General features: G+C 45.3%; 1 protein-coding gene across 2 annotated transcripts; it reads right to left on the bottom strand.

Moving 5' to 3' along the window:
• On the bottom strand, positions 1-23,196 carry LOC137435257 (ubiquitin-conjugating enzyme E2 variant 2-like). 2 transcript variants are annotated; one of them, XM_068128874.2, is made up of 4 exons: positions 22,930-23,196; positions 19,833-19,981; positions 1,555-1,680; positions 1-897 (listed from the first exon to the last, which is right to left on the bottom strand). In XM_068128874.2, exons 1-4 carry the CDS (start codon positions 22,946-22,948, stop codon positions 754-756), a joined length of 438 nt encoding a protein of 145 aa, XP_067984975.1. In that variant the 5' UTR covers positions 22,949-23,196; the 3' UTR covers positions 1-753. The 2 variants fall into 2 exon arrangements, with proteins under 2 accessions (XP_067984975.1, XP_067984974.1); XM_068128873.2 differs by having other exon boundaries at positions 19,821-19,981; positions 22,930-22,987.
• Positions 23,197-23,414: the final 218 nt, after the last annotated feature.

Below are 23,414 nucleotides of genomic sequence, written 5' to 3'. Positions count from 1 at the left end.
TTAAAGTGGAAAAAAAAACGCTTTCATTTTCAGAGTAAATAAAATTTCCACAGGCTTGATCTGAAGAATTCAAAACAATTCGTTTGGCAGCATCCAAATCAAAGCAATATTCAAAGGACTGACAGGACACTGAATATCAGATTTCAAAACTCGACAAGCACTTGAAGGAGGAAAGAGGAAACCTGCACACAACCAAACGTCAAAGAAAACGTCCTGCAAACTCGTATGAAGTCCCATGCTGTAATTAGGGTACTTGCAATTCAAAATAAAATAACATCCTATTTGAACAATAGCTTCCAGCAACATCAAACATTGAAAAGAGCAAGTTCAGAATCAAGCCGCTCGCATCATGAAAACGTAAGAGATGCTATGCCACCGTGAAGGCTGGTCTACATTTAAACAGACTTTTTTTTTCACTAACGGAGGTCACGGGATGCAAGAACTCCATTTGGTGAGTGGGCAGGACACGTACTGCAGATGGGAAGGCCGCCGATCTATGTGCGTTGTCGACCACCCAGCCCACCCGCAATGCAGGGAAAGTGGCGAGTATGGATGATTGACAGCACACAAGGCTGAGGAGCGGGACGTGTGAATGAAGACATGAAGTGGGATGATTTTGGGTTTGAGGGGGTGTGTGCATTTAATTGTTAGCTGGTAAAGGAGTGTTTTGGCAGGGGTTGGGAGGGCAGGAGGGAGTAAAAGGATTGACAGAAAGGCTGAGATTGGGATAGCAAGAAGGGGACCAGCAGGTAGTCAGATGAAAGTCTGTCCCTCAGGAGGCTGTGGAAGCTTCATGTTGTCTTTGTGCATCATGTTACGTTTCAGGTTTTCGAGGATCATTTTGATGCTGTAAGTGTTCTGCCACTTTGCCAAGACCTGAATGCTGTGAGGGTCCACCTAGCACAACAGGATGGGGTGGCACAGAAGAATAAACCTCACAGCTGGCTGGCTCATGCACACTCTCCAACCATTCCATTTGCCAACTACAGGGTATCCCCACTTAAATCGTCCTGGTTAACATCGTTTCATTATAACGTCCATACCAATTATTCGATACCAATGCTTCACAGATGGATTTACGCATAACTTTCTATTGCGTCATTGGTTATATAAACGTCATGGAAAGTCTGGTGGTACTATGAAATTTATAAAGAAACTAGAAGAGCCTACCCCTACCCGTCGCTTCGCTGACAGACCAATTGGTCGTCACGACTCTTGCTGCTAGTAGAGGGAGAAGGGGAGGGAGGAGAGGGGGAAGGGGAGGGAGGAGAGGGGGAAGGGGAGGGAGGAGAGGGGGAAGGGGAGGGAGGAGAGGGGGAAGGGGAGGGAGGAGAGGGGGAAGGGGAGAGGAGATATACTGCATATACATATTTTGGGGAGGGGGTTGACAGGCCCCTCCGTTTAGGGGTGGGGGAGAAGTTAGGACAAGTTTACCCATGCAAAGAGTGCTTTAACCTCAGCATTGCCCAGTTAAGAAGAAGAGGAAGAGAAGACTCGTATCACAGATTAAGCATTCAAAGTAAAAAGGCAATAAAATGTAGGTGAGTAGCTCACCATTCCATTAGTGCTGTTCACACCAGAGAGGTTGATTTTCGTAATGAAACGAACCGTAGGAGCCATTTCTGGATATTTGGCACCACACTCCACCCGCAGGCTGTATATCCGGTTTTCAAAGCTCGTCTGAAAAATGTGTCAGGCACCAAAGACAGACAAATCAATTCATTTTTAACTCAACTGGACTACCGTCCAGTTGAGTTCATCACATACTGAACCCTCCGGCGTCCGTTGTTGTCGTCGTTAACTTTTCGACGTTAACACTCCAGCGTCCACAAATATCAACCGATTCTGATCAAACTTGACATGCAGCATCCTTACCCCAAGGACCAGGTTGGTATTACATTTCAGCCCGATCCTTTGAAAAATGGCGGACTTAGGCGACCATTTTGTTTTTGGTCATGAAAACGACGTTAACACTCGAGCGTCCACAAATATTAACAGATTTTGATCAAACTTAGAATGTTTAACCCTTACCACACAAGGTAGGTTGCTATTGCATTTCAACCCGATCCATCACAAAATGGCCGCCATATTGTTTTCAGCTCCGAAACGACGGTAAGACTTTAACGTCCACAAATATTTATGGATTTTGATCAAACGGTGTGTGTGAGACTCTTACCACACAAGGTAGGTTGCTATCTTAAGTCAAATCTCATACAGACAACTGACCTACTTTAAAGTTGTCCAGTCAGTTCAGTTGAGTTCTGCTTCCCTGGACACTCTAGTTATCAAAGCACTGCCATGGGAATCTGTTGCCTTCAAAAGTTGCATTTCATGGGGATACAAATGTGGAAAACAAGACCAAACGTCTAACAACGGCATAGCCAGGCTTGTTTGATACTTTAGTTTGAGGATAGTTATGAACTGGGTGAAGATACCAGTTAGCAAATTATTAAATTATTTAGAAGTACTCCAAGTCTCTAAGCTGTCTGTCATCAGGGAAGTGAAGAAATTGCATTGACACACCATATGGTTTATTTTATATTGTCACGTTCCTGGTGTTACATATTTATGTGAATGTATGTGAATTACTATTCAGGTCCTTGCTTATCAATGTGGACTCGATTAAAGGTTGTTGTGATTAAAGGGTCAGGAGCCCTTCTGGGAAAAAGGAGACCGGAAACGGAAGAAGAAAAGACACGAGGTCCTGGAGAAGCGACGATTCTTCTTCTTCCTCACCGAGCTCGGACGCGAGCGGTATCGATTGAGCAACGTAACAGAATCGGCGTTTAAAAGCCCGTCTGGCGAGAGGAGTTACCGGGACGTGTAACTACCCTTTGACACGTCAAGTCGCCGTGGGTTCGTGCACGGAACCAAGCCGCTGGCACAGTTCGCCTCACCGTCTACAAGGCCGCGTACGGGTCGCACCTTGGGCCGCGCGCGCTGGGCAAGCCGCGTGTTGCTTTGCCTGCTTTGCTGTACCCGCTTTGCTTGGCCAGGAGGTGCGCGCTGCAGCCGTTGTTCCCGGTACGGGACGTGCCCGGTGAAAGAACGTCAGGAAGAGTCCGTTCAACCGCCCACGTGTGGAGATCGAACTACCAGAGTACGGAGACATTGAGAGAGACATTGACCATGGAGGGAGTCGGGAGTGGGGCTCACGTGAGAAATGTATAAGATGGCCATCTTAGAGTTATTATAGATGAGTTTACATCTTTGTACTATTGATTGCTGATTGTGGATGGTTGTTGATTGCTCGGGGAATATATCATTGATTATTCCGGATCCTTGGTGTGGGGTTTCTTATTGGTTGGAATTCAGATTTATGCGTTACGAAATAGCATAAATAATAGATCTTTCTGGCGGAGTTCCTCTCACGGTCCGGGGGTCACCGAGACCAGGTAGTCAGCGGGAGGACCACGTAACACTGGTAATTAAAATCCTCCAAGGAAACGGATTGCCGAACGAGCTTTACACTCCGAGGCGTTCAATTCAATATGACGGTATTCGTTATACACGCGGGGAGGAAGAGACCGAAGAGCGCTTACCTTCACGGATCCCACCGTCAGTCTTCACACCTGGATAAATTAACTCAAACAACACGAAAGTAAAATGTACAAAAATAAACAGGTTTCATGAAAAATGCCGGTAACAAGGAAAGCATGATAAAATCAAACCGATTCCTAAATGGAGCGCTCCCGCACAGACCCGAATACAGACAAAGGATAAAATAACTGAAAATAAAAGTGTTATTTGTGTGGCACTTAGCTCAAATCGGCTGGGGTGTCATCAGGAATCGTCAAGATCGTCTGAGGCCTTGGCATCTTTGCGCGTGAAACGTGCTCGTTGGCGCGAAGTAGGCCTCCTGCGCAAAGCGAATGAGATTGGTGTGCAGCTCGCTCTTCCAGCCATGCTTGTCGCGATCTCTGCATGGAAATCGCAGCTCCCCGTCCGCCGTTCCCCTCCTCACGACCGCTGGCAAGATGGCGGAACACGACCGTTCGCGATGAAGCTTCCTTGCGCAAGAGCAACAGCGACCGTTGACCAACACAGTCCAGACCCAAGAGATAAGATAAAAATGTCGACACGACCGTTCACCACCAGTTCCAAAACGAGAAGGGCGAGAGGACGTCGATGCTGAGAGCCAAAATGTGACCGTTCGCTATGGGATCCAGAATCAGAAGAAGCGAGAAGGGCAAATATCCACCACTTCAGCTATTTTGTACGCATGGCTCTGACGTCATCCATGTCTGCTTCACCAATCCCATCGCCCCATCTTACTAGTCCTTGTCAATCAAATCCTTGACCAATCACTGCTCTTCTTGGCGTGCCCTCACGAACCTGCCTGTCCTCTGCGCTCACCAAGTCGGCGTTATCCACGGTAATGCTTCATGCCTGGTTTCCGGTTGGTTTTCAATTAGTGTTTAATGGGCGATTTCTTACTCGGTGTCTGTAGTGCGGTGTCATAAGGAACATAGGAAAATATTACATAGGGAATTACATACAGGGGATCAATTACCCATAATCCCTCGCTAATTAACAAGCCCCACCCCACCGATGGGGACGAAAATACAAGCTTACCCGACATCCGGTCTCCACAAATTCCCTACTTATGATATGAGGTTTCTTCTTCTTCACAAGTCGGAGCACACTAATCTATACAATCTACCTCCCCCCACCCCACAAACGTAATATGTTCTTCAGTTAGTCAACACTATCAAAGTGACCTCAGCACCATCCCAACACACCACTGTATGCGTTTCAGAATGAGGTGTTTTACGTCGGCCAGAGTGCAAATCCTGCCACCAACCTCCTAGAGAGAGGACCCAGTGAGTTGGTACTCATTTTGCCGACCTTGGAAGGATGACAGGCTGAGTCAACCCCACCTCGTGTTAATTTAACAGCTGACCGGGATTCAAACGAAGGACCTTAGGATCCCAAGCCCTCCACCCTAACCGTTAAGGCAACACCAGGCTTAGGGTGGTTGGAGGCAGTCATAATAAATGCTTCAATGTTTGAAGAGTCCTTAATCAAAGTATTAATTATATATGGTGTGGAATAAACAGTGGTTTATTAACACCATCGCCCGCAATGAGATGAAAAAAATGGTGATTGTACTTGAGGTGTTACAGGAAAGGTTGTAAGTGGTTATAAAAATTCATAGGCAATGGGTTTCAGGCTGAGCAGGAAGCGAATTTGTTCGGCCGCCATCTTGGGAAAACCAAAAAACTTTGCACCTCTATATCTCCGAAAGCGCTGCAGACAAAAAATTGACATGGCTCATTATAAAGAACTCTCCATGGGGAATAAAATATGTTACTGATGATGTGATAGGTGCCTCCATTATGACGTCATAATTCAACAAGTACAAAACTTCATCCGATAAAGATAAAATTTATTGAGCACAATCTAGGGAGAAATTGGTCGAGAAAAAAATAATAACGTCATCGGTCATGTGGTTTGGTCGCCATATTTGTTTTAACACAGCCTTAACCACTGAAAACATCCTGGCGAGGGTCGGCAATCTCCGATTGCTCGTTACCTTTGTAATGAGAAGCGGCTTTGGAAAAACGCCACAAAAACCGCCTTGGAAGAACGTCAGCGGCAGGAAGGATCGTGTTATTAATCTCTGTGGGGTATATAGACTACAGTAGATCGACGATCAGGTGCGTTCGGCGACGTGATAAGCATTGAGTGATGTCCGGATTCCTCCAAATTGTTGTTTATTATTATAAACAGCATTAGCAACTGTTTAAAAAGTTAATCATACTTTGATTAAAATCAGGCGGTTACGGAAGCCCATCACGAAGGCCTTAGCTCTCGAGGTGAAACTCAATGGCGGACTCCAAAAACAAAAGCTACACCAAAGCGCGCAAGACCCCTGCAGTCTTACCTGTTAAATCAACCACATGGAAACTACATTCAGATATATATACAGAAAATAATATAAGGGTTTATTCACAAGGATGGTGGGACAGGAAAAGCACGCGCCGGTAATAAATATCCTAATCGGGACGTACCCACACGACAGATTTCGGATACGAGACGAGGGAATATGAATCAAGGAAAAGAACACGTTGTGTAATTGTGAAATGTGGTGTGAGCTTATCTGTCCTGTCATCTGGTATTGTCTGCCGTCCAAACACGGCTCCGTTCGGCCCCGCTCGCACGCCACCTCGGCCTCGCTCCAAGCTCCAATCGATCGCACACGAAGCCCCAAAGCACCAAAAGCACCGCTCCCAGAAGGCGAGCCAACGACCACCAGGGACCTCCCAAGACCAAGTAGGGAAGCACAGAGAGCACAAGACCACCAGAAAGCACAAGGGTTCAAGCTGCCAGAGAGGCGTGCTACGCAAGCAAGAAGAGCCGGATGTGCAAGACTTCAGCCGGATGTGCAAGACTTCAGCCGGATGTGCAAGACTTCAGCCGGATGTGCAAGACTTCAGCCGGATGTGCAAGACTTCAGCCGGATGTGCAAGAGTGCAAGAGGGAAAATGTCCTTCGGCGCACCCCTATATAACCTTGCGGCGGTGACGTCAGCCGTGGCCGCCACCCAATCAGTGCCCTCCACCGAATCACAGGCCTGTGGTGTGGTAATAGCTCGTGCTACTCGGTGGCTAGGCCTGCCGGAGGTGTAGCTGGTGGCGGCCATCATCGGCGGTGTCCTGGCCTGGTTTCCTTGCCTGTTTCTTCCGAAGTCACCGTCAGGGAAGGGAATTATTTAATGTTGCGCTAAGGGCCTGTCTGAGTGTCTAAATGAGTGCATTACCATAAGGGACAAAGGTTTGATTACCAGGTTTGACACACAGGGGTTTATCTTTAATCCCTAACTATCCAACACTCGAGCATCCTGGTATGTTCACAGGTATACATCTTAACCCGACAAACCGGACTACACAGAAATTACAAGGGAGATTCCCGATCACGACAGTCGAAGCATGTTACCTATTCAGATCTACCTGGCTCTCGACATTTCTCTACCCTACCGACATAACAATACTTTTACTTCTGGTAGAGGTTGTTGGCCCGTTGCTCACACAAACACGCCATGATAAGCTATTTATAAACGTTGACACAACGTTTTCTCAAGGAGGAAAAACCCCTTGGGGAGGTGGGACATTATTAGTATTAATATTGTTTTGTAATAACATTATTATGCTATTATCATTCGTTTTGGTATTTGAAGTGTACTTGGGAAAAATGCCACGATAAAGCTAACTCAATATGTATATACACCTCAACATGCAACCCCATTGACTGCAATGGTGGGGGAAACATGCTCACGGAGAAAACTCTTGGGGGAGGGGGGCGGGGAATGAATGTGCTGCAGCTTTATAATGCTTTGAACTTTCTTTTTTTTTTTTTTACCTCAGAAGAGATATCAACATTTACCTCAGCGAATGTCAATCGCGGTGTCAATATTTGATGAACTTCAAGACTTAGGTGAGTTATAAGCCTCACACCTAGCTCATCTTCACGCTGTTGAAACCAAAGCATTCAGAATCATTGGAATCTCCCACGATGAAGCTAACTCCAAGGGCCTCTCACTCACTCACCGCAGGCAGGTTGGTGGTCTTTCCGTCTTCTACCGACTCCTCTCTGGCCTTGCCCCCCCAGCTCTCTCTGGGCTCTGTCCCACAAATATTCCTACAGGTCGCACAAGATCTGCCTGCAACCCTCTTATGGTTAAACTGCCAAAATCAAGACTCTTTGCTCACCTTCACTCCTTCATTCCTCTTTTCTCCCACCTCTGGAACAAACTCCCTCACTCTCCAATCCCACTCCACCCTCCAGGTCTTTAAAACATCTGTTCACCACCATCTCTTATCTTCCCCCATCCAAAACCTTGATCTTTTCTATCCCCGCTAATTTCACCCCAATTCCACTTTTTTGAAATACCAACTTCTGTCCTGGAAGTCCTTGGTGTCCTTGTGTTTTATACTTCTCCCACCCCCCCCCCCCCCTTCCCTTCCCACGCCTACTCCCCCCAAGCCCTCTCCCTCCCACACATCTCCCTGCTCTTAAATGTTGTGTGCTCAAGTGTTTGTGTGCTCCCCTTCTCGTCTTCCGCTCCCTCTTTTTATATATTTTGTTTGTCTGGTCGATTTGTTTGTGAAGTAAATGTCAGCTCTTTCACGAGCCTCGATTCAGTGTACAAAAAAAAGAAAGAAAGTGTGACAAGCATGTGCACGGGATTCTTCCCAGAAGAATGAGTGGTCGCATTAGCTTGTATGACTTAAAATGAGCGAGTTTTGTTTTCACGTTTGGGCCAGTTTTACATGTTGTATCCCTAAGGAATGAAACGAACGTTTTTTCTGGCTTACAATTTTATTTGAAGTCACATGCCTCAAAATACACTCACTTGTATAGAATTGAACGCTGAATCCGAAAATGCAAGTGAAATTGCCTTGTTTTTTTTTAACATTATCTTCTATATATTCTAAATATATATCTGTGCAGTGTCTATCTTGTGTTGTCTTGTCTTGTGTGGTCACTGAATTACTCCCTCAAACTTTTGTGAAATCGTACTATTCCAACTTGACCCACGGCGGGAGTATGCGCTCTACTGAGTTGCGTTCTAGTTTGCTCTGCTTTAGCAAGAATGCGCAGATTTCCTCCCAACACATGGGGAAAAATGCCAAGAACGAAAAGCCCAAGGAGGGAAATGCCGAATGTGACGTCTATGCGAGTGTGAAAGCAGCTTTTTTAAGAGGTGGAAGATCCATGGGTATAATGTGGGTAAGTATTTGATTTGAATCGTTTTAACCCAAACCAGACACATCCTCCTGCTATTTACATTTTACAATGTAAAGATGTCACGTATAGTTATTACAAGAAACCAGTTTTGAGTCATTTACTGAAAGTGGCCGCGTTTACAAACTGCAAAAATATACGTCCATTACTGTGACCGCTATATCGTGGCTAGTTCCTCATTTCACTATGTGCAACAACAGTCAGACGGCCAGATTTAAACATTGCAGACGGTGCCCAAACATGGCCACCACAAATACAGAAACTAGCGCAATGACGAAAAACAAACATGGCATGGAAACACATTTGTGCATGCCAAAAACAATTAAAATGTTAAAGCGTTTCCTCCACCAGCTGTCAAGTAAGTGTATCATTTTGACTTTAGGGTGTTTGATAGCCACAATGATCTATCTGGGTTACACGCGCCACACAATAATGGATATATTCCAAGCTGCAACTTTCTCTTGGTGTCAAAAAGGTTGTGAAACTAAACATAAAATGGTACGAAAGTGTAATTTGTAAACACCATATTTTATCGATAAACTAGTGTCATCTCATACGAACCTTAATACAATACAGCACACATGAACAAGACTGCTCAAGCTTCTGCCTCGATAATGGGGAAGTACAGCTTTGATCTGGCTTGACCTGGTGCTGGCACAGAGCAGGTCCAAACTTGTAAAAGGACACGAGGCATTTTTTTTTTTTTTTTTTTTTTTTTTTTTTTTTGTATACAAGATCGAGGCTCGTGAAAGAGCGAACATTAATCACACAGAAAGACAAACCGACACATAAAACATATAACATAGGGAGCGGTAGACAAGATGGGGAGAGAGGGGGAAGGACACAAACACAACATTTGAGAGCAGGGACCGAGAGACATGGAGACATCGAGAGATCTGAGAGAGGGCGAGGGCTTTGGGGGGGGGGGGCGTGGGAAGGGGGCAGTGGGAGAGGTATAAAACATATGGACACTGCCAGGACTTCCAGGAAAGAAGTTGGAATTTCAAACAAGGTGGATCTGGGGTGAATTAGCAGGGGTAGAAAAGATCAAGGTTTTGGATGGGGGAAGATAAGAGATGGTGGTGAACAGCTGTTTTAAAGACCTGGAGGGAGGAGTGGGATTGAAGGGAGTGAGGGAGTTTGTTCCAGAGGCGGGAGAAAAGAGGAATGAAAGAGTGAAGGTGAGCGGAGAGCCGAGATTTCGGCAGTTTAACCATCAGAGGGTTGCTGGCAGATCTTGTGCGACCTGTAGGAATATTTGGGGGACAGAGCACAGAGAGAGCTGGGGGTGCAAGGCCGGAGAGGAGTCGGTAGAAGACAGAAAGACCACCTACCTGCCTGCGGTGAGTGAGTGAAAGGCCCTCAGAGATAGCTTCATCGCGGGAGATTCCAATAATTCTGAAAGCTTTGGTTTCAACAGCGTGAAGCCGAGCGAGGTGTGAGGCAGGAGCACCGGCCCATAGGGGAGAACAGTATTCCATTGAGCTGCGGATGAAAGCCTTGTATGTGGTGAGGAGCTCAGGTGTGCCGAGGAAGGACTTCGCACGACGGAGGATGCCCAGTCGGCGACTGGCTTTGGAGGCCAGCTTGGAAATGTGGTTTTCCCAAGAAAGATCATGGCAGATAGTGAGACCCAAAATCTTGAGCGACAGAACTTCTTGGAGAGGATTGTTGAGAAAGTAGATGGGAGGGTTGTCCAGTCGATCTTTTCGGAGAGACATAGTAAGAGTGTGAGATTTGTCAGGATTGAAAGACATGTTCCACTTGTTTGACCAGTCTGTGATTTTGTCCAGGTCTTCAGAGAGTGAGGAGGCAGCAGACTGCCGATCTGAGGGAAGAGGAATGGAGCGGCAGAGAGTGGAGTCATCAGCAAAGAGATAGAGAGGATTTTCGAGAGAGTCAGAGAGATCATTGATGAAGACCAGAAAAAGCATGGGGCCCAGAACACTGCCTTGGGGAACTCCAGCCTGAACAGGAAGAGGAGATGAGAGAAACCCATTCAGGGCCACACGTTGACGACGACTAGAGAGGAAGTCCGCCAGCCATGCGTGGAGATTTCCATGGATACCAAAGGAGGAGAGTTTGGTGAGCAGAGCGGGGTGCCAGACCGTGTCGAAGGCACGTGATATGTCGAGGGAGACAGCTCTAATTTCCTGTTTGGCATTGAGGACCTCCATCCATTGTTGAGACAGCAGAAGCAGCATGTCCAGAGTAGAGTGACCGGGTCTGAAACCAAATTGATGATCAGAGATCAAGCCATTGGAGAAGAGGAAAGATTTCATATCAGAAGCAATGATGGATTCCATGACTTTGCTGATAATTGGGAGAAGGCTGATTGGTCTGTAGTTGCTAGGATCTGTTTTTGCACCTTTTTTGTGCAAAGCGGTGATGTTGGCTGATTTCCAAGCAGATGGCAGTTGACCTTGAGCAAAAGAGAGGGTGAAGAGAACAGAGAGAGGGTGAGATAGAGCAGCAGAGCAGGATTTTAGGACCCGTGGGCTGATGCCGTCGGGTCCAGTTGCAGAATCAGAGTCGAGGGTTGACAGAAACTTTTCCACCTTGTCAGGAGGAAAGGACACGGAGTCCAGGAGCAGCAGGGTACGACTGGGTATGGTGGGTACAGAGAGGGATGGGTTTGGGACACAAGATTTAGAGGCAAACACAGAGTTGAGGCATTCAGCTTTTTCACGTGCGGAGTCAGCTGTGTAGCCGTTTGAGGTAAGGGAGGGGATGGAGGGGGAACAAACACCAGAAACGGATTTGACCAGACGCCACCAGGATTTGGAAGAGGGAGACAGATAAGAGAGTTCGGTCTTGAGAACGGAGAGATATTGTTTCCTGGCTCTCCTGAGGGTGGACACACACTTGTTTCGGGCTTTGTGAAAGGAAATGAGATTTCCTTCCGTTGGATTTGCTTTCCAGGAGACGAAGGCAAGTTGTTTCTGGGCAACAGCCTCACCACAAGATTCCGTGTACCATGGACGGGAGGAAGGGTATGACAACTGAAGACGAGATGGGATAAATCTGTGCATGAGAGAGAGCAATTTACTTTGGAAGAATTCCCAGGATGAGTTGATGTCAGAGGTGGTAGAGATGGGAGACCAGTCCAGATGATTGATGGCTGCTTGAAGACCGTGCCAGTTGGCCTGAGTGAAATGCCAGACTCGTCGACGCTGAGCAGGCTCCCTGAGGATGGTCAGAGAGATGTCCACTTTAACAAGGACATGATCAGATGATCCGATCGGAGCAGAAGAAGAGCAGCAGACATTTTCAGGGAAGTTAGTCATAACCAAGTCCAGAAGAGAAGATGTTCCGTTGACTGAGATCCGGGTCGGGAAATTGACAGATTGTGTCAGTCCCAGTGAGTCGCAGAAGTCCTTTGCTGAGGAGCCATGGCTGGTGAGAGAGGTACCCACACCCAGCCAACTGGCATGATGACAGTTGAAATCACCACATATGAGGAAGAGAGAGTTGGGATGAGTAGATAGAAGTTGGTCCATATCATCAGACAGCGAGATGTAGATGGAGTCATCACTGTTTGGTGGACGGTACAACACACATATGAACAAGAGGTGGGAGCGAAGGGGAAGCCGTAGCCAGAGGTATTCCTGGGGGTGAGGTGGAGAGAGTGCAGTGCAGGGCGAGTGAGGAAGAGAGTTTTTGATAAAGATAGCAACCCCGCCTCCAGGACGAGGCTCAGGTCTATCATACCGGAGGAGGGAGTAGCCCGGGAGAGATACTATGGAATCAGAGACATCATAAAGGAGGAAAGTTTCTGTTAAGCAGATCACGTCTGGTTTGACAGAAGCAACCTGTATGGAGAGATCAGTTAAGTTTGAACGAAGGCCCCGGATGTTTGAGGTCCATACCGTTAATGAAGAGGAAGGGGGAGCATCAGATACAGAACAGGGGGGAGGAGGGGTAGGGTAAGATGTGGAAGAGGTGGAAGAGGTAGGGAGAGCTGTTGAAGGTGTGTCAGAGATTTCAGAATAGCTCGGAGAAAGGGAAGGATGGGGCGGACAAAAGGTTTGATGGTGATTGGGTGAGCCACAATGAGGTGTAATTTGAGGAGGGGGAAGAGCGAGGCAGAAGGTTGGGGGAGATGGAGGTGAGAGTTTGAAGGGGGAAGAAGCGGGGAGGACGCTTTGAGGAGGGGGAGTGAGAGGGGGGAAATTGAGAAGCAATGAGGGTGGGGAGATTTGAAGGGGAGGGGTGAGGGGGGAGTTTGGGAGGGAAGGGACAAGGGGAGGGATTTGAAAGGGATGGGATATGGGGGAGATTTGGAGGGGAGGGGTGAGGCAGGAGTCTAGGAGGGGAGGGGCGAGGGGGCGTCTTGGCGGGGAGGGGCAATTGGAATTGGCAATTGGCAACATTAATTGGCAATTGGAATAATACCCAGACCTTTAGCTGGATTTAGAGTGCAAGGGAGGATGTAAAAACTCGATCCTACAAAGAACCATACTCTGATGCTTAATACATTGAGGCGCTGGATGTTCAAGGAGGATGTCGTCTGCTGCAAGGGTGGTGATGGAATTGAAAACAAAGAGCAATCAGAGATTGCAGACCCTCGCCAGGACATGTTTCCCGTGATTTTTAAGGCTTTTGTGTTAAAACACTTTTCTTTTCTTTTTCAAACACCAATTTATCCTTAGACGACGCTCAAGAAATTTCATCTTGATCGGATGAAGTTTTGTACTTGTCGAATCATGACATCATAATGGAGGAACCTATGACACCATCATTAATATGTTATTCCCCATGGAGAGTTCTTTACAATGAGCCATGTCTCAATTTTTTTTATATGCAGCGCTTTCAGAGATGTGGCAGTGCAGTACAAAGTTCTTCTGTTTTTCCAAGATGGCGCCAATACCACATGAACTATATTATCATTAAAAATTATATAATTTTTATCATTTAAAAAATCATCATTAAATTATTAACCCCATAATTATCATTTTAAAAATTATACAGGTGGAGGTGCACCGATAGTGAAGGTTTCCTGTCAATCGGACCAACGGGTGCAGAGAAAATCATATTTATTCTGTGCGGACAAACAGCCATTCAAACGGACTCAAATGCAATACCTTCTCCTCTGGCGAGGGTAACATAAAAAAATTTAAAAATTAAAAATAAAGCTTTAGACGGCAGCTTGGACAAGAGGTGCGCACAAGAATAATAATGACTCGTCAAATCTTTGTTCAATGTTCAACAACTTGATCAGAAAGAGCACTTGTATCTGGGAATTACCAATCAATTTAAACCAGACTCAGTTGTGTAATGGTTAGAACGTCCGGTCCAAGTCTGGGGACATCGGCGATTTGAATCCTGGCCTAGTCGTACCACAAAATTTCAAAATATAGTACGTGCTTCTTCCTCGCTGGATGGTTCATCCTTTTAAAAAGAAAGGAGCAATAGAGCATAGACAAACAACCTTAGGTTGGTAGCCATGGGGAGGAAGAAATTCCTCCAGCAGTAATGCCCTGCTGAGTGTGAAAAGTGAGGACAGCGACGCCATTGTTGTGACGTCGCTGGTACCAAGAATCATGGTTTGCACAGCCATGGAAGACCTAATTTCCAGCAGTTTTCAAGGACAAAAAGGTATTTTCCAGGACTTTTAATACAAATATTTTATGCAATAATTGCCATTGAAATAATCCACAAGAATATTAATGAAACCTTTGTTTTCTGCAATTCCAAATTCCATTGGATATTTCATCAATACATGTATACCGACAGACAAAATATGCTAACTTAGCATTCTCATTACATGAGGTCAGCGCAATGCATTTTGGGTGCTTTCAAAATGGCAAGAGTTTTCTAAGTGTCCAGAGCCGTGAATGAAGTTGTCCTTTATAGTTCGTGAAAAGCGAGGCGGAGAGCTCGAGGAAGAACAAGGAAACCAAAAACGAGCGTACAGGGATTGTGGTTGTGCTCTTTCCACCATCTGCCAGTCTGCCACCGTAATAGAGGACCTTCAGCTCCATCCCTCTCTCGACGGTACTCTGTTGTTGAGCTCTTTTGTGAGCTTCATTCTCTCACTCACGCTTTACGAGGGCACGGTTTCTCGCTGCAGCCGTTTCCCGAATTTGTTCCGGAACAAGCTGCTTACGTTCGATTTATGCCTGAGAAATGTATGTGTAATGCTCCCGCGACCAGCAACCATGAACGGACAATGCTAAAGCTGAGACTAACTACATCAATTACGCAACTTCATAGTTCATCTACCCGATGTGTCTGATTATCAAAGGACATTTTTGTGTGTGACCTACTTACCACCACAATCCCCATATCAGATAGAATCAGATGATGGAAGATGATATCATCCAGGAGGAGGAGGAGGAGAATGCTCAAGAACAAAACAAAGACTTGTTTGAAGCTGGTGAACCATTTGATCATTTAATGGTAGATCCAAGTGTCGATGAGGTGTCCTCCTCAGACGCTCTCAGGCGCATCTGAGAAGCTGAAGAAAAGAACTCTTATGAATGATCTACGAACAGCACGCCTCTGGCTGCAATATATGGATATGGTAGAGATCTTACGGAAATTCATAAAAGCCGAGCGTATGGACAATTGGATGCTGCACCTTCAGCCCGTACATGATATGCTTCCGTACTTTTCAGCATCAGGGCACAATCTGTACACCATGTCTGCATACTTGTACCTTCAAATGATGAAACAACTTGACAAGAATCACCCAGAAGTGTATAGGAGTTTCCTGAATGGACTTCATGTCATCAGAAGAAGTGAACGTTATTGGGCTGGTCTATCAACCGACCTCGTGATAGAACAAGCGCTCATGAGGAGCATGAATACCAGTGGTGGCTTAACTAGAGGCAGAGGAATGACTGAGATACAGAGATTGATATGGTTACTGGCAATGCCAGCCTGTGCTGAAGTGAATTGTGCCATGCAGGAGCTCACAGGTGTGACCTATGATACCAGTGAACAGCACAAGGCCAATTCCAAATCAAGACAACAACGTGTTATAAAAGACACATGAACTGCTCGGAGCCTTCAAGGAATGGAACCCTTTCAGCAGTGAACCATCTCTACATAGTATTGTGAGTGGCGTTACTGCACATGACACAGTGAAAGTTGATAACGCCAAATATGTGGGGCCAACTATACTGGATTCCATGGTTGGGAAGAGTGTGTACGACTATTCATTCCAACGCAAAAAACAAGCAGTCACACTTGGGTCAAAGACAGCTGTTGTCATTGATGGAGACTCGGTGCAAGTTGATCCACAGTTGCTTTTCCAACGACTGTCGTTCTGGTGGTGGCGTGTGCCACGAGTGAAACACAAGAAGATGCAGCATCTTTGTTCAAGTACGAGCTCTGTATAGTCATCCTCCAGCACTCTGACCCCTCAGGTCTTCCTAGGAAGCCAAATACACCAGCGCTTGGTGATGCAATTTGGGAACTTGTTAAACATGATCAGTCAGATCCAGCTGGTGATGTCCACTATGTGCTTGATGGAGGTGCCCTCCTGCAACGTCTACCATGGTCACGTGGGCAAACTTTCGAAAGTATGTTACACATATATTACTTATGTGATAAGCAGATATGGGAAGGCAACAATTGTCTTCGACAGCTACGAGGATGGCTACGAGGACATCTTGAAAATATGGGTATACGTACACATTTCACTTGTCAAGATTGGGTCAAGAGAGAGTTCTGGCAGAAATGTTTTTTTTTGAATAACGGTGGCATCTAATTTGCATCCTTCATTGAATTGTATGCATATAATTGATCCAGAAATGAACTTTTCATAATCAACCTTGAAAATATGGGTCTACCGACTTCATTTCTCATGATTGGATACTTAGATACAGAATTACTGTGGAAAATCGATGTTTTTCCTCATGGCGGCAGCTAATTTGCATATTATGCAAATTTGACGCCTTTCCACCAAATATATTGTACACCGCTCCTTTCCTATGCCATCTCCAGGCATTGCAAATCGTCATTGCTGGGCACCGAAGGGGGCTCGGCAGTGACGCACGCTGAAAGAGAGTACTCAGTTTTCACTCTGGTTGTTTGTTTTCTTGGTTGTTGTACACCGCTCCTTTCCTATGCCATCTCCAGGCATTGCAAATCGTCATTGCCGGGCACCGAAAGGGGCTCGGCAGTGACGCATGCTGAAAGAGAGTACTCAGTTTTCACTCTGGTTGTTTGTTTTCTTGGTTGTTGTACACCGCTCCTTTCCTATGCCATCTCCAGGCATTGCAAATCGTCATTGCTGGGCACCGAAGGGGGCTCGGCAGTGACGCACGCTGAAAGAGAGTACTCAGTTTTCACTCTGGTTGTTTTCTTGTTTGTTTTCGTATGTTTGTCCGGGCGATATCTCAGCCATCCTTTGAGCTAGGAAGCTGAAATTTCAGCACAATAGTGAGCAAGTCCTTTGTCAAAAACGCTATTTTTTGTTTTTTGATTAATCAATAAATTGAGGAGTTATTTAATTATTAGCGATTAATTAAATACTTATTTAATTAATCAAATTTCCTTTCTCTTCTGACCATTAACTCAGGCACCTTTTGAGTTAGGAAGCTGATATTTGGACATGCCAATGACCAGGTGATTTGGCTGCAAAGGATATTTTTGATTTATTAATTAATCAATTAATCGATTAATTATTTAATTATTCGATTAATGACAAAAAAATTTTTTTTTTTAAAGTTACAGATTCTGATGAAATAGTGGTAGTTTATGTGTTCTCTGACAAAATTGATTAATAATTTAATTTTTTTATGATTATTATTTATTTATTTTCATTATTAATCATTTATTTATTTTCTTTCTCATTTGGCCAATATCTCAGGCACCTTTTGAGCTGGGAAGCTAATATTTGGACATGAGTGACCAAGTGATGTGGCTATCAAGGATATTTTTGATTTATTGATTAATCATTTCATCTATTAATTATTTATTGATTAATCGATTAATTATTTATTGAGTAATCAATTAATTTTTTAATTTTTTATAAATGACTTATTTAATTAAATTTCTAAAAGATACATCTTCGGATGAAGCACTAGTGGTTTAGTTATGCGATTAGCCAATTGATTATGAAAATATTTTGTGATAATCTTTTATTGATTTTAATTATACAATTAATCAATTAGTGTACACCTCTCCCTCCCAATGCAGCCTCAATGAGCTGCACTGCGGTATTGCCGGGCGCCCCGGCAATGCCGCGCTGCAGCATATTTAATTATTTGGCATGGGGCGGTGTACTTTGAATGTATCTGTACTTGTTTTGGTATAATTTTAGTATGGTGTTTAGGGGACATTCGTGAAATGCATAGTAGTGAAAAACATTCTGTTGCAATTAGTGGTGGGTCAAGCCACGACTGACTGGATTACTGTTGGAGTTCACCACTCCTGTATGACGCTCTCGCCTGACCACAAAGCAGCCACAAAGCATTGAGCGGGTACAGCAAAGAGCCCTCCGCTTTATCACATTTCCTGAGATATCCCACTGTGCTGACCTCTGTACTTATAACCTCTCCCCTCGCTTGCGGAAAGAATCATAATTCTAACACCTTGGAAAATCCATTGTGTCTAGTCGCCAGTGAAACACTCCCATCCAATCGGCAATACATCACCGGTCTGAATCTCAGCAACTTACCCAATTTACATATTCCAAAAACCAGAACTAAAAGATATAAACAATCAACTGCCCTGAACCTTGCAGAGCTGTTAAATCAATAGTAAATTATATATTTGTCATGCCCTCATATGCTCGTGGTTATCGTGTTCACTCATTATTAACTCCGTCGATTGGGATTTATAAATTATTGCAGTACTCCTTCCTGTTGAGAAGTTTGGGTTTGTGGAAATATTTATGATTTGTCCCTAATACTTCATTTGAACATTATTACTTTTTGAAAGATGTGTTTTTACACAGCAATTGCTTTTCTTTCTGTCTCCCTCACTCTCTTTTTCTCTCCCCCTTTGTCTCTTTCCTCTCCTCGTGTAACCTTATTGATGTACATTAATCGATTACAGTGTACCGTCAACATTTTTGTTTGAATTGCCATTGTTCTTTGCCTTTTATTGTTCAAATTATGTCTATGGGTTAGCAAATATATTTGCTAATATAATTGGGGGGTGTTTTTTTTTTTCTAGAATTTTTTATATATATTTTGTAAACGTGACTTTTAAGTCTTCGGACTTTTGTCAGGCCCTTGTTTTAATTGAACTTGCGTTATACCACAGAACCATTCCAACCTTCTGCAGCATTAATCACCAGCTTGTGACTCGGATTGCTTTCATGGAGTAAACTGAAGTTATTATCCTCATTTTCACAAATATTTGAGGTCAACAAATTATGCTGTCCACGCAAAAGGTGGATTTTTGGACTACACTACAGTAAACCCTCGTTTTACGTGGTGTAGATGGGGGTTGGGGGGGTTACGTTTCCTCTAACCGACAAACGCAAGACTGTTAAGACATGACTTGCATCGACGTTGTTACACATGATTCACCACGAGCAACAGTTTTCCTCTTTGGAGCTAAATAATATCACTAATAAATAATATAAAAATCACTAAAGTAATAATAACTGAAAACGAAGGAATCAATTACGATTGCACGGAATGCAGTGTTGACTCGGATAGGTACTGTACAGTACAATACTGTACTGTACTGTGCATGCTGCGTGTCTCAGTTATCACCTGCACCGCAGCAGCCCCACCGATTTACAATTACATGTGTAAAGTCAAAACTGCTGCAAAATCCCAAGGGGTCCTCAAATATTTTTGGTCTGAATGGATAAATATGGCACAAATGCCCCCCCGACCCCCTGCCTGCCCGATAGGGAGTGGGTAGGAGGACTTGCGATTTTCACCTGTGCACGTGGGACAGTGCAAGTGGTTTACTGACCCCTGCTGGAGAGGGGAGATTACCAGCCACAGCACAGAATATATTTGCTATACCTCCCCCACATACCTCGAGACTTTTGAAACATCCCATACGTATAGAGCCTCCACTTAACAGCATTGTTAATGCATTACAAACTCGTCCAAATCAATGCAATCACACCTTCAAACCTTTTGGCTTCAAGCTACCTCTCCACCCACCCTGCCAGGACCGACGATCATGCCGGTCCATCGTGTCAGCATCATGTCCTCATCGTCTTCCAGACCCCAGCTTACTGTACCATCACCAAATCCCTTCTGACCTTCCTCCAGCTCCTCCAAGAGCCGAAAGTTTCGTGGAACGTGGACACCTGCGCACACATGGTTTAGGTGCTCAATCGGTCGGACATCAACACAACCAATGCTGGACTGGGAGAGCAGACAAAACAAGGTAATAATAATAATCTATCTATAATTCCAGTAATCTCTGTGTGTTTGTTTGTACGTTTGTACGTTTGTTTGTCTGTGACCGCTGTTTCTCGACAACCACGGGTCCGATATACTTTAAACTTGCCAGGTATATTGCTGGGGACCCGAGGATGTGCCTTTTCAAGGTTTCATATTAATCGGACAATTACTTACCGAGCTATGTCCAAAAAACGATTCAACCAATCAGAGAGCAGCGAGCTATCGCGTGTGCCGAACGTGGCGGACACACTCTGCCTCGGATGGCACATTTGAGAGCGTATTCATTTATTTCACGTTTGCAAACTATGTTGGCGCTATGTTGGCGTTAAACTATGTTTTAAAACTAATAAAAACCCCGGGGGGATTGTCACTGTACTCGCAAGCCGTTCGCCGTTCGCTTTGGCGTTGCGAATGGACCAAAACATTTCATGCACCAAACCATTTCATGTAAAGCGTTCGCCGTTCGCTTTGGCGTTGCGAATGGACCAAAACATTTCATGGACCAAACCATTTCATGTAAATAGAGGGGGGGATATAATTTTAGATATAGATATAGTACGGGCATGCCCTAGTAATAATAATCCCCGTTACTTTTTGATAATGAGCAGCTGACAAGCTTCCAGAAACGATTATTCATACAACAAAAGTGACCGACCTTGAATCACTTTCTTATAAAGTACTAGCAGGCGTGTTGCAATCCTGTTGCCGTTTTGAAGAAATGAAAATGTTATTTTTTTTTTTTGGGGTGTATAAAAATATATATATTTTAAAAAACTTCTCTAAACCCATTAAAAAAAACGTATATTTAATCTTATATTACATACACACCTTGTATAGATCTCAGTATAGATTGAACCCTAACAATGATAACACACAAGTTTGCAATGTAAATCCAACACTATTAAATATTGAAAGAATTTATTGAAGGCTACTTTCCTGCTCTTAAATTTACTCAAGTGGTTGGGGATGGGGGGGAAGTGGGGTATGTCTGCAGTGGTGTCTGTCCGTCCGCGGTGGCGTGTGCCTGTCCGGCCGTCCGTGGTGGCGTGTGCCTGTCCGTGTCCGCTGTGACGTGTCTGTCTGTGTCCGCTGTGTGTGTGTGTGTGTATATCTGTCTGTGTGTGTGCGGTGGTGTGTCTGCCTGTGTGTGTGCGGTGGTGTGTCTGCCTGTGTGTGTGCGGTGGTGTGTCTGCCTGTGTGTGTGCGGTGGTGTGTGTCTGTGTGTGTGCGGTGGTGTGTCTGTGTGTGTGTGCGGTGGTGTCTGTCTGTGTGTGCGGTGGTGTGTGTCTGTGTGTGTGTGGTGGTGTGTCTGTCTGTGTGTGTGCGGTGGTGTGTCTGTCTGTGTGTGTGCGGTGGTGTGTGTCTGTGTGTGTGCGGTGGTGTGTCTGTCTGTGTGTGTGCGGTGGTGTGTGTCTGTGTGTGTGCGGTGGTGTGTGTCTGTCTGTGTGTGTGCGGTGGTGTGTCTGTGTGTGTGTGTGCGGTGGTGTGTCTGTGTGTGTGTGTGCGGTGGTGTGTCTGTGTGTGTGTGTGCGGTGGTGTGTCTGTGTGTGTGTGTGCGGTGGTGTGTCTGTCTGTGTGTGTGCGGTGGTGTGTCTGTCTGTGTGTGTGCGGTGGTGTGTCTGTCTGTGTGTGTGCGGTGGTGTGTGTCTGTGTGTGTGCGGTGGTGTGTCTGTCTGTCTGTGTGTGCGGTGGTGTGTCTGTCTGTGTGTGTGTGTGTGTGTGCAGTGGTGTGTCTGTCTGTGTGTGTGCAGTGGTGTCTGTCTGTCTGTCTGTGTGCGGTGGTGTGTCTGTCTGTGTGTGTGCGGTGGTGTGTCTGTCTGTGTGTGCGGTGGTGTGTCTGTCTGTGTGTGTGTGTGTGGTGGTGTGTCTGTCTGTGTGTGTGCGGTGGTGTGTCTGTCTGTGTGTGCGGTGGTGTGTCTGTGTGTGTGCGGTGGTGTGTCTGTCTGTGTGTGTGCGGTGGTGTGTCTGTCTGTGTGTGTGCGGTGGTGTGTCTGTCTGTGTGTGTGCGGTGGTGTGTCTGTCTGTGTGTGTGCGGTGGTGTGTCTGTCTGTGTGTGTGCGGTGGTGTGTCTGTCTGTGTGTGTGCGGTGGTGTGTCTGTCTGTGTGTGTGCGGTGGTGTGTCTGTCTGTGTGTGTGCGGTGGTGTGTCTGTCTGTGTGTGTGCGGTGGTGTCTGTGTGTGTGTGTGCAGTGGTGTGCGTCTGTGCGGTGGGGCGTGCGCAAAAGATGTTCTTCATCAACAATGAAGAGGCCTTTTGTTTGAGGCTTGCCAACTTTAGACAACAAAAATGACGCCAAACAGCCAAGTAAGCATTTCCAAATCGTTTGCTTATTCCCATTCATTATCCACATTTTCAGGGAGCCGGTGCAGTAAGATTTGATGATCTTATATTAGAAACACGCATGTAAACACACACACACAATAAACTTGCATTAAAACGCACGTAAGGCCCTATGGTACTCGACTGATTTGAACCCAAGATAACACTAACAGGACCCACCACCGACCCTCTTCCACCACAAACATTCAAAACCCAAAATCATCGTCTTCTCACCACCACGACCTCGCAAGTCACAACGCCTTTAATCAATCATTATCACAATTCTTCACATCAATAAGTGGTCACCACAAATGGCACTCACAACCCCCCAATGGAACCAGGGCCTCGCCCCATTAACTCCGCCAGAGCGCCGATTATAATTCATTGGCAATCCCAAATCAGACCTCAAAGCATCGACGGCAAAAACTAACGTCCGTTCGAGCAGGAAGGACTGAAAGCAAAAGGAAATCGAAGGGAAGGAAAGCAAATGGGTCAGATCGGAATAAGGGAAGAAGCCATATCGTCATTCTACCTTGCGTCGCCATCTTCATCGACAATACTACATCCTGCTCCGCCCTCTTTCTATTCTCGCTTTCTCATCGTGGCGGCGGGTGGTCTTACGAGCGGCCTCACATGCTTTTTCGATTGACGGGCGTTGAACAGTAGAGTAAATAAATTCGCTTTACTACGTAGGGATTTATAGAATAATTGGATATTTTTGGATACCATCAGTTTATGGGAGGATAACGCATTAATGAATAAAACCACGTCCGACTTAACCAAAAAACCACTTCCGTGTGATAAACTTCCGCTCTGGCCTCTGGTAATGCACTGAGCTATTGCCCATCTCGATTGAGGATTCAAGAAAAAAAACATCTAATTTAAAAGCATTAATACAGAAATAGTTTATAATAAAGGAAGAAATCATTACATTGTTGCAATTTAGAGAACTAGGGCATTGCCCGTACTATATCTATATCTAAAATTATATCCCCCCCCTCTATTTACATGAAATGG

This window comes from Myxine glutinosa, chromosome 9, assembly GCF_964187855.1.
Source record: "Myxine glutinosa chromosome 9, kmMyxGlut1.1, whole genome shotgun sequence".
NCBI lineage: Eukaryota > Metazoa > Chordata > Myxini > Myxiniformes > Myxinidae > Myxine > Myxine glutinosa.
The sequence above is the reverse complement of the archived record's forward strand: the minus strand, read 5'-3'. Positions and strand labels throughout refer to the sequence as shown.

What these genes read in the sequence shown, in the direction of transcription:
- LOC137435257 (XM_068128873.2), bottom strand. An exon ending in CTGGCAGGGTGGGTGGAGAG is followed by an intron (nt 1,681 to 19,820) that starts GTAGCTTGAAGC and finishes CACATTTTTCAG; the next exon opens with ACGAGCTTTGAAAACCGGAT. An exon ending in TGAACAGCACTAATGGAATG is followed by an intron (nt 898 to 1,554) that starts GTGAGCTACTCA and finishes CTGTTGTGCTAG; the next exon opens with GTGGACCCTCACAGCATTCA.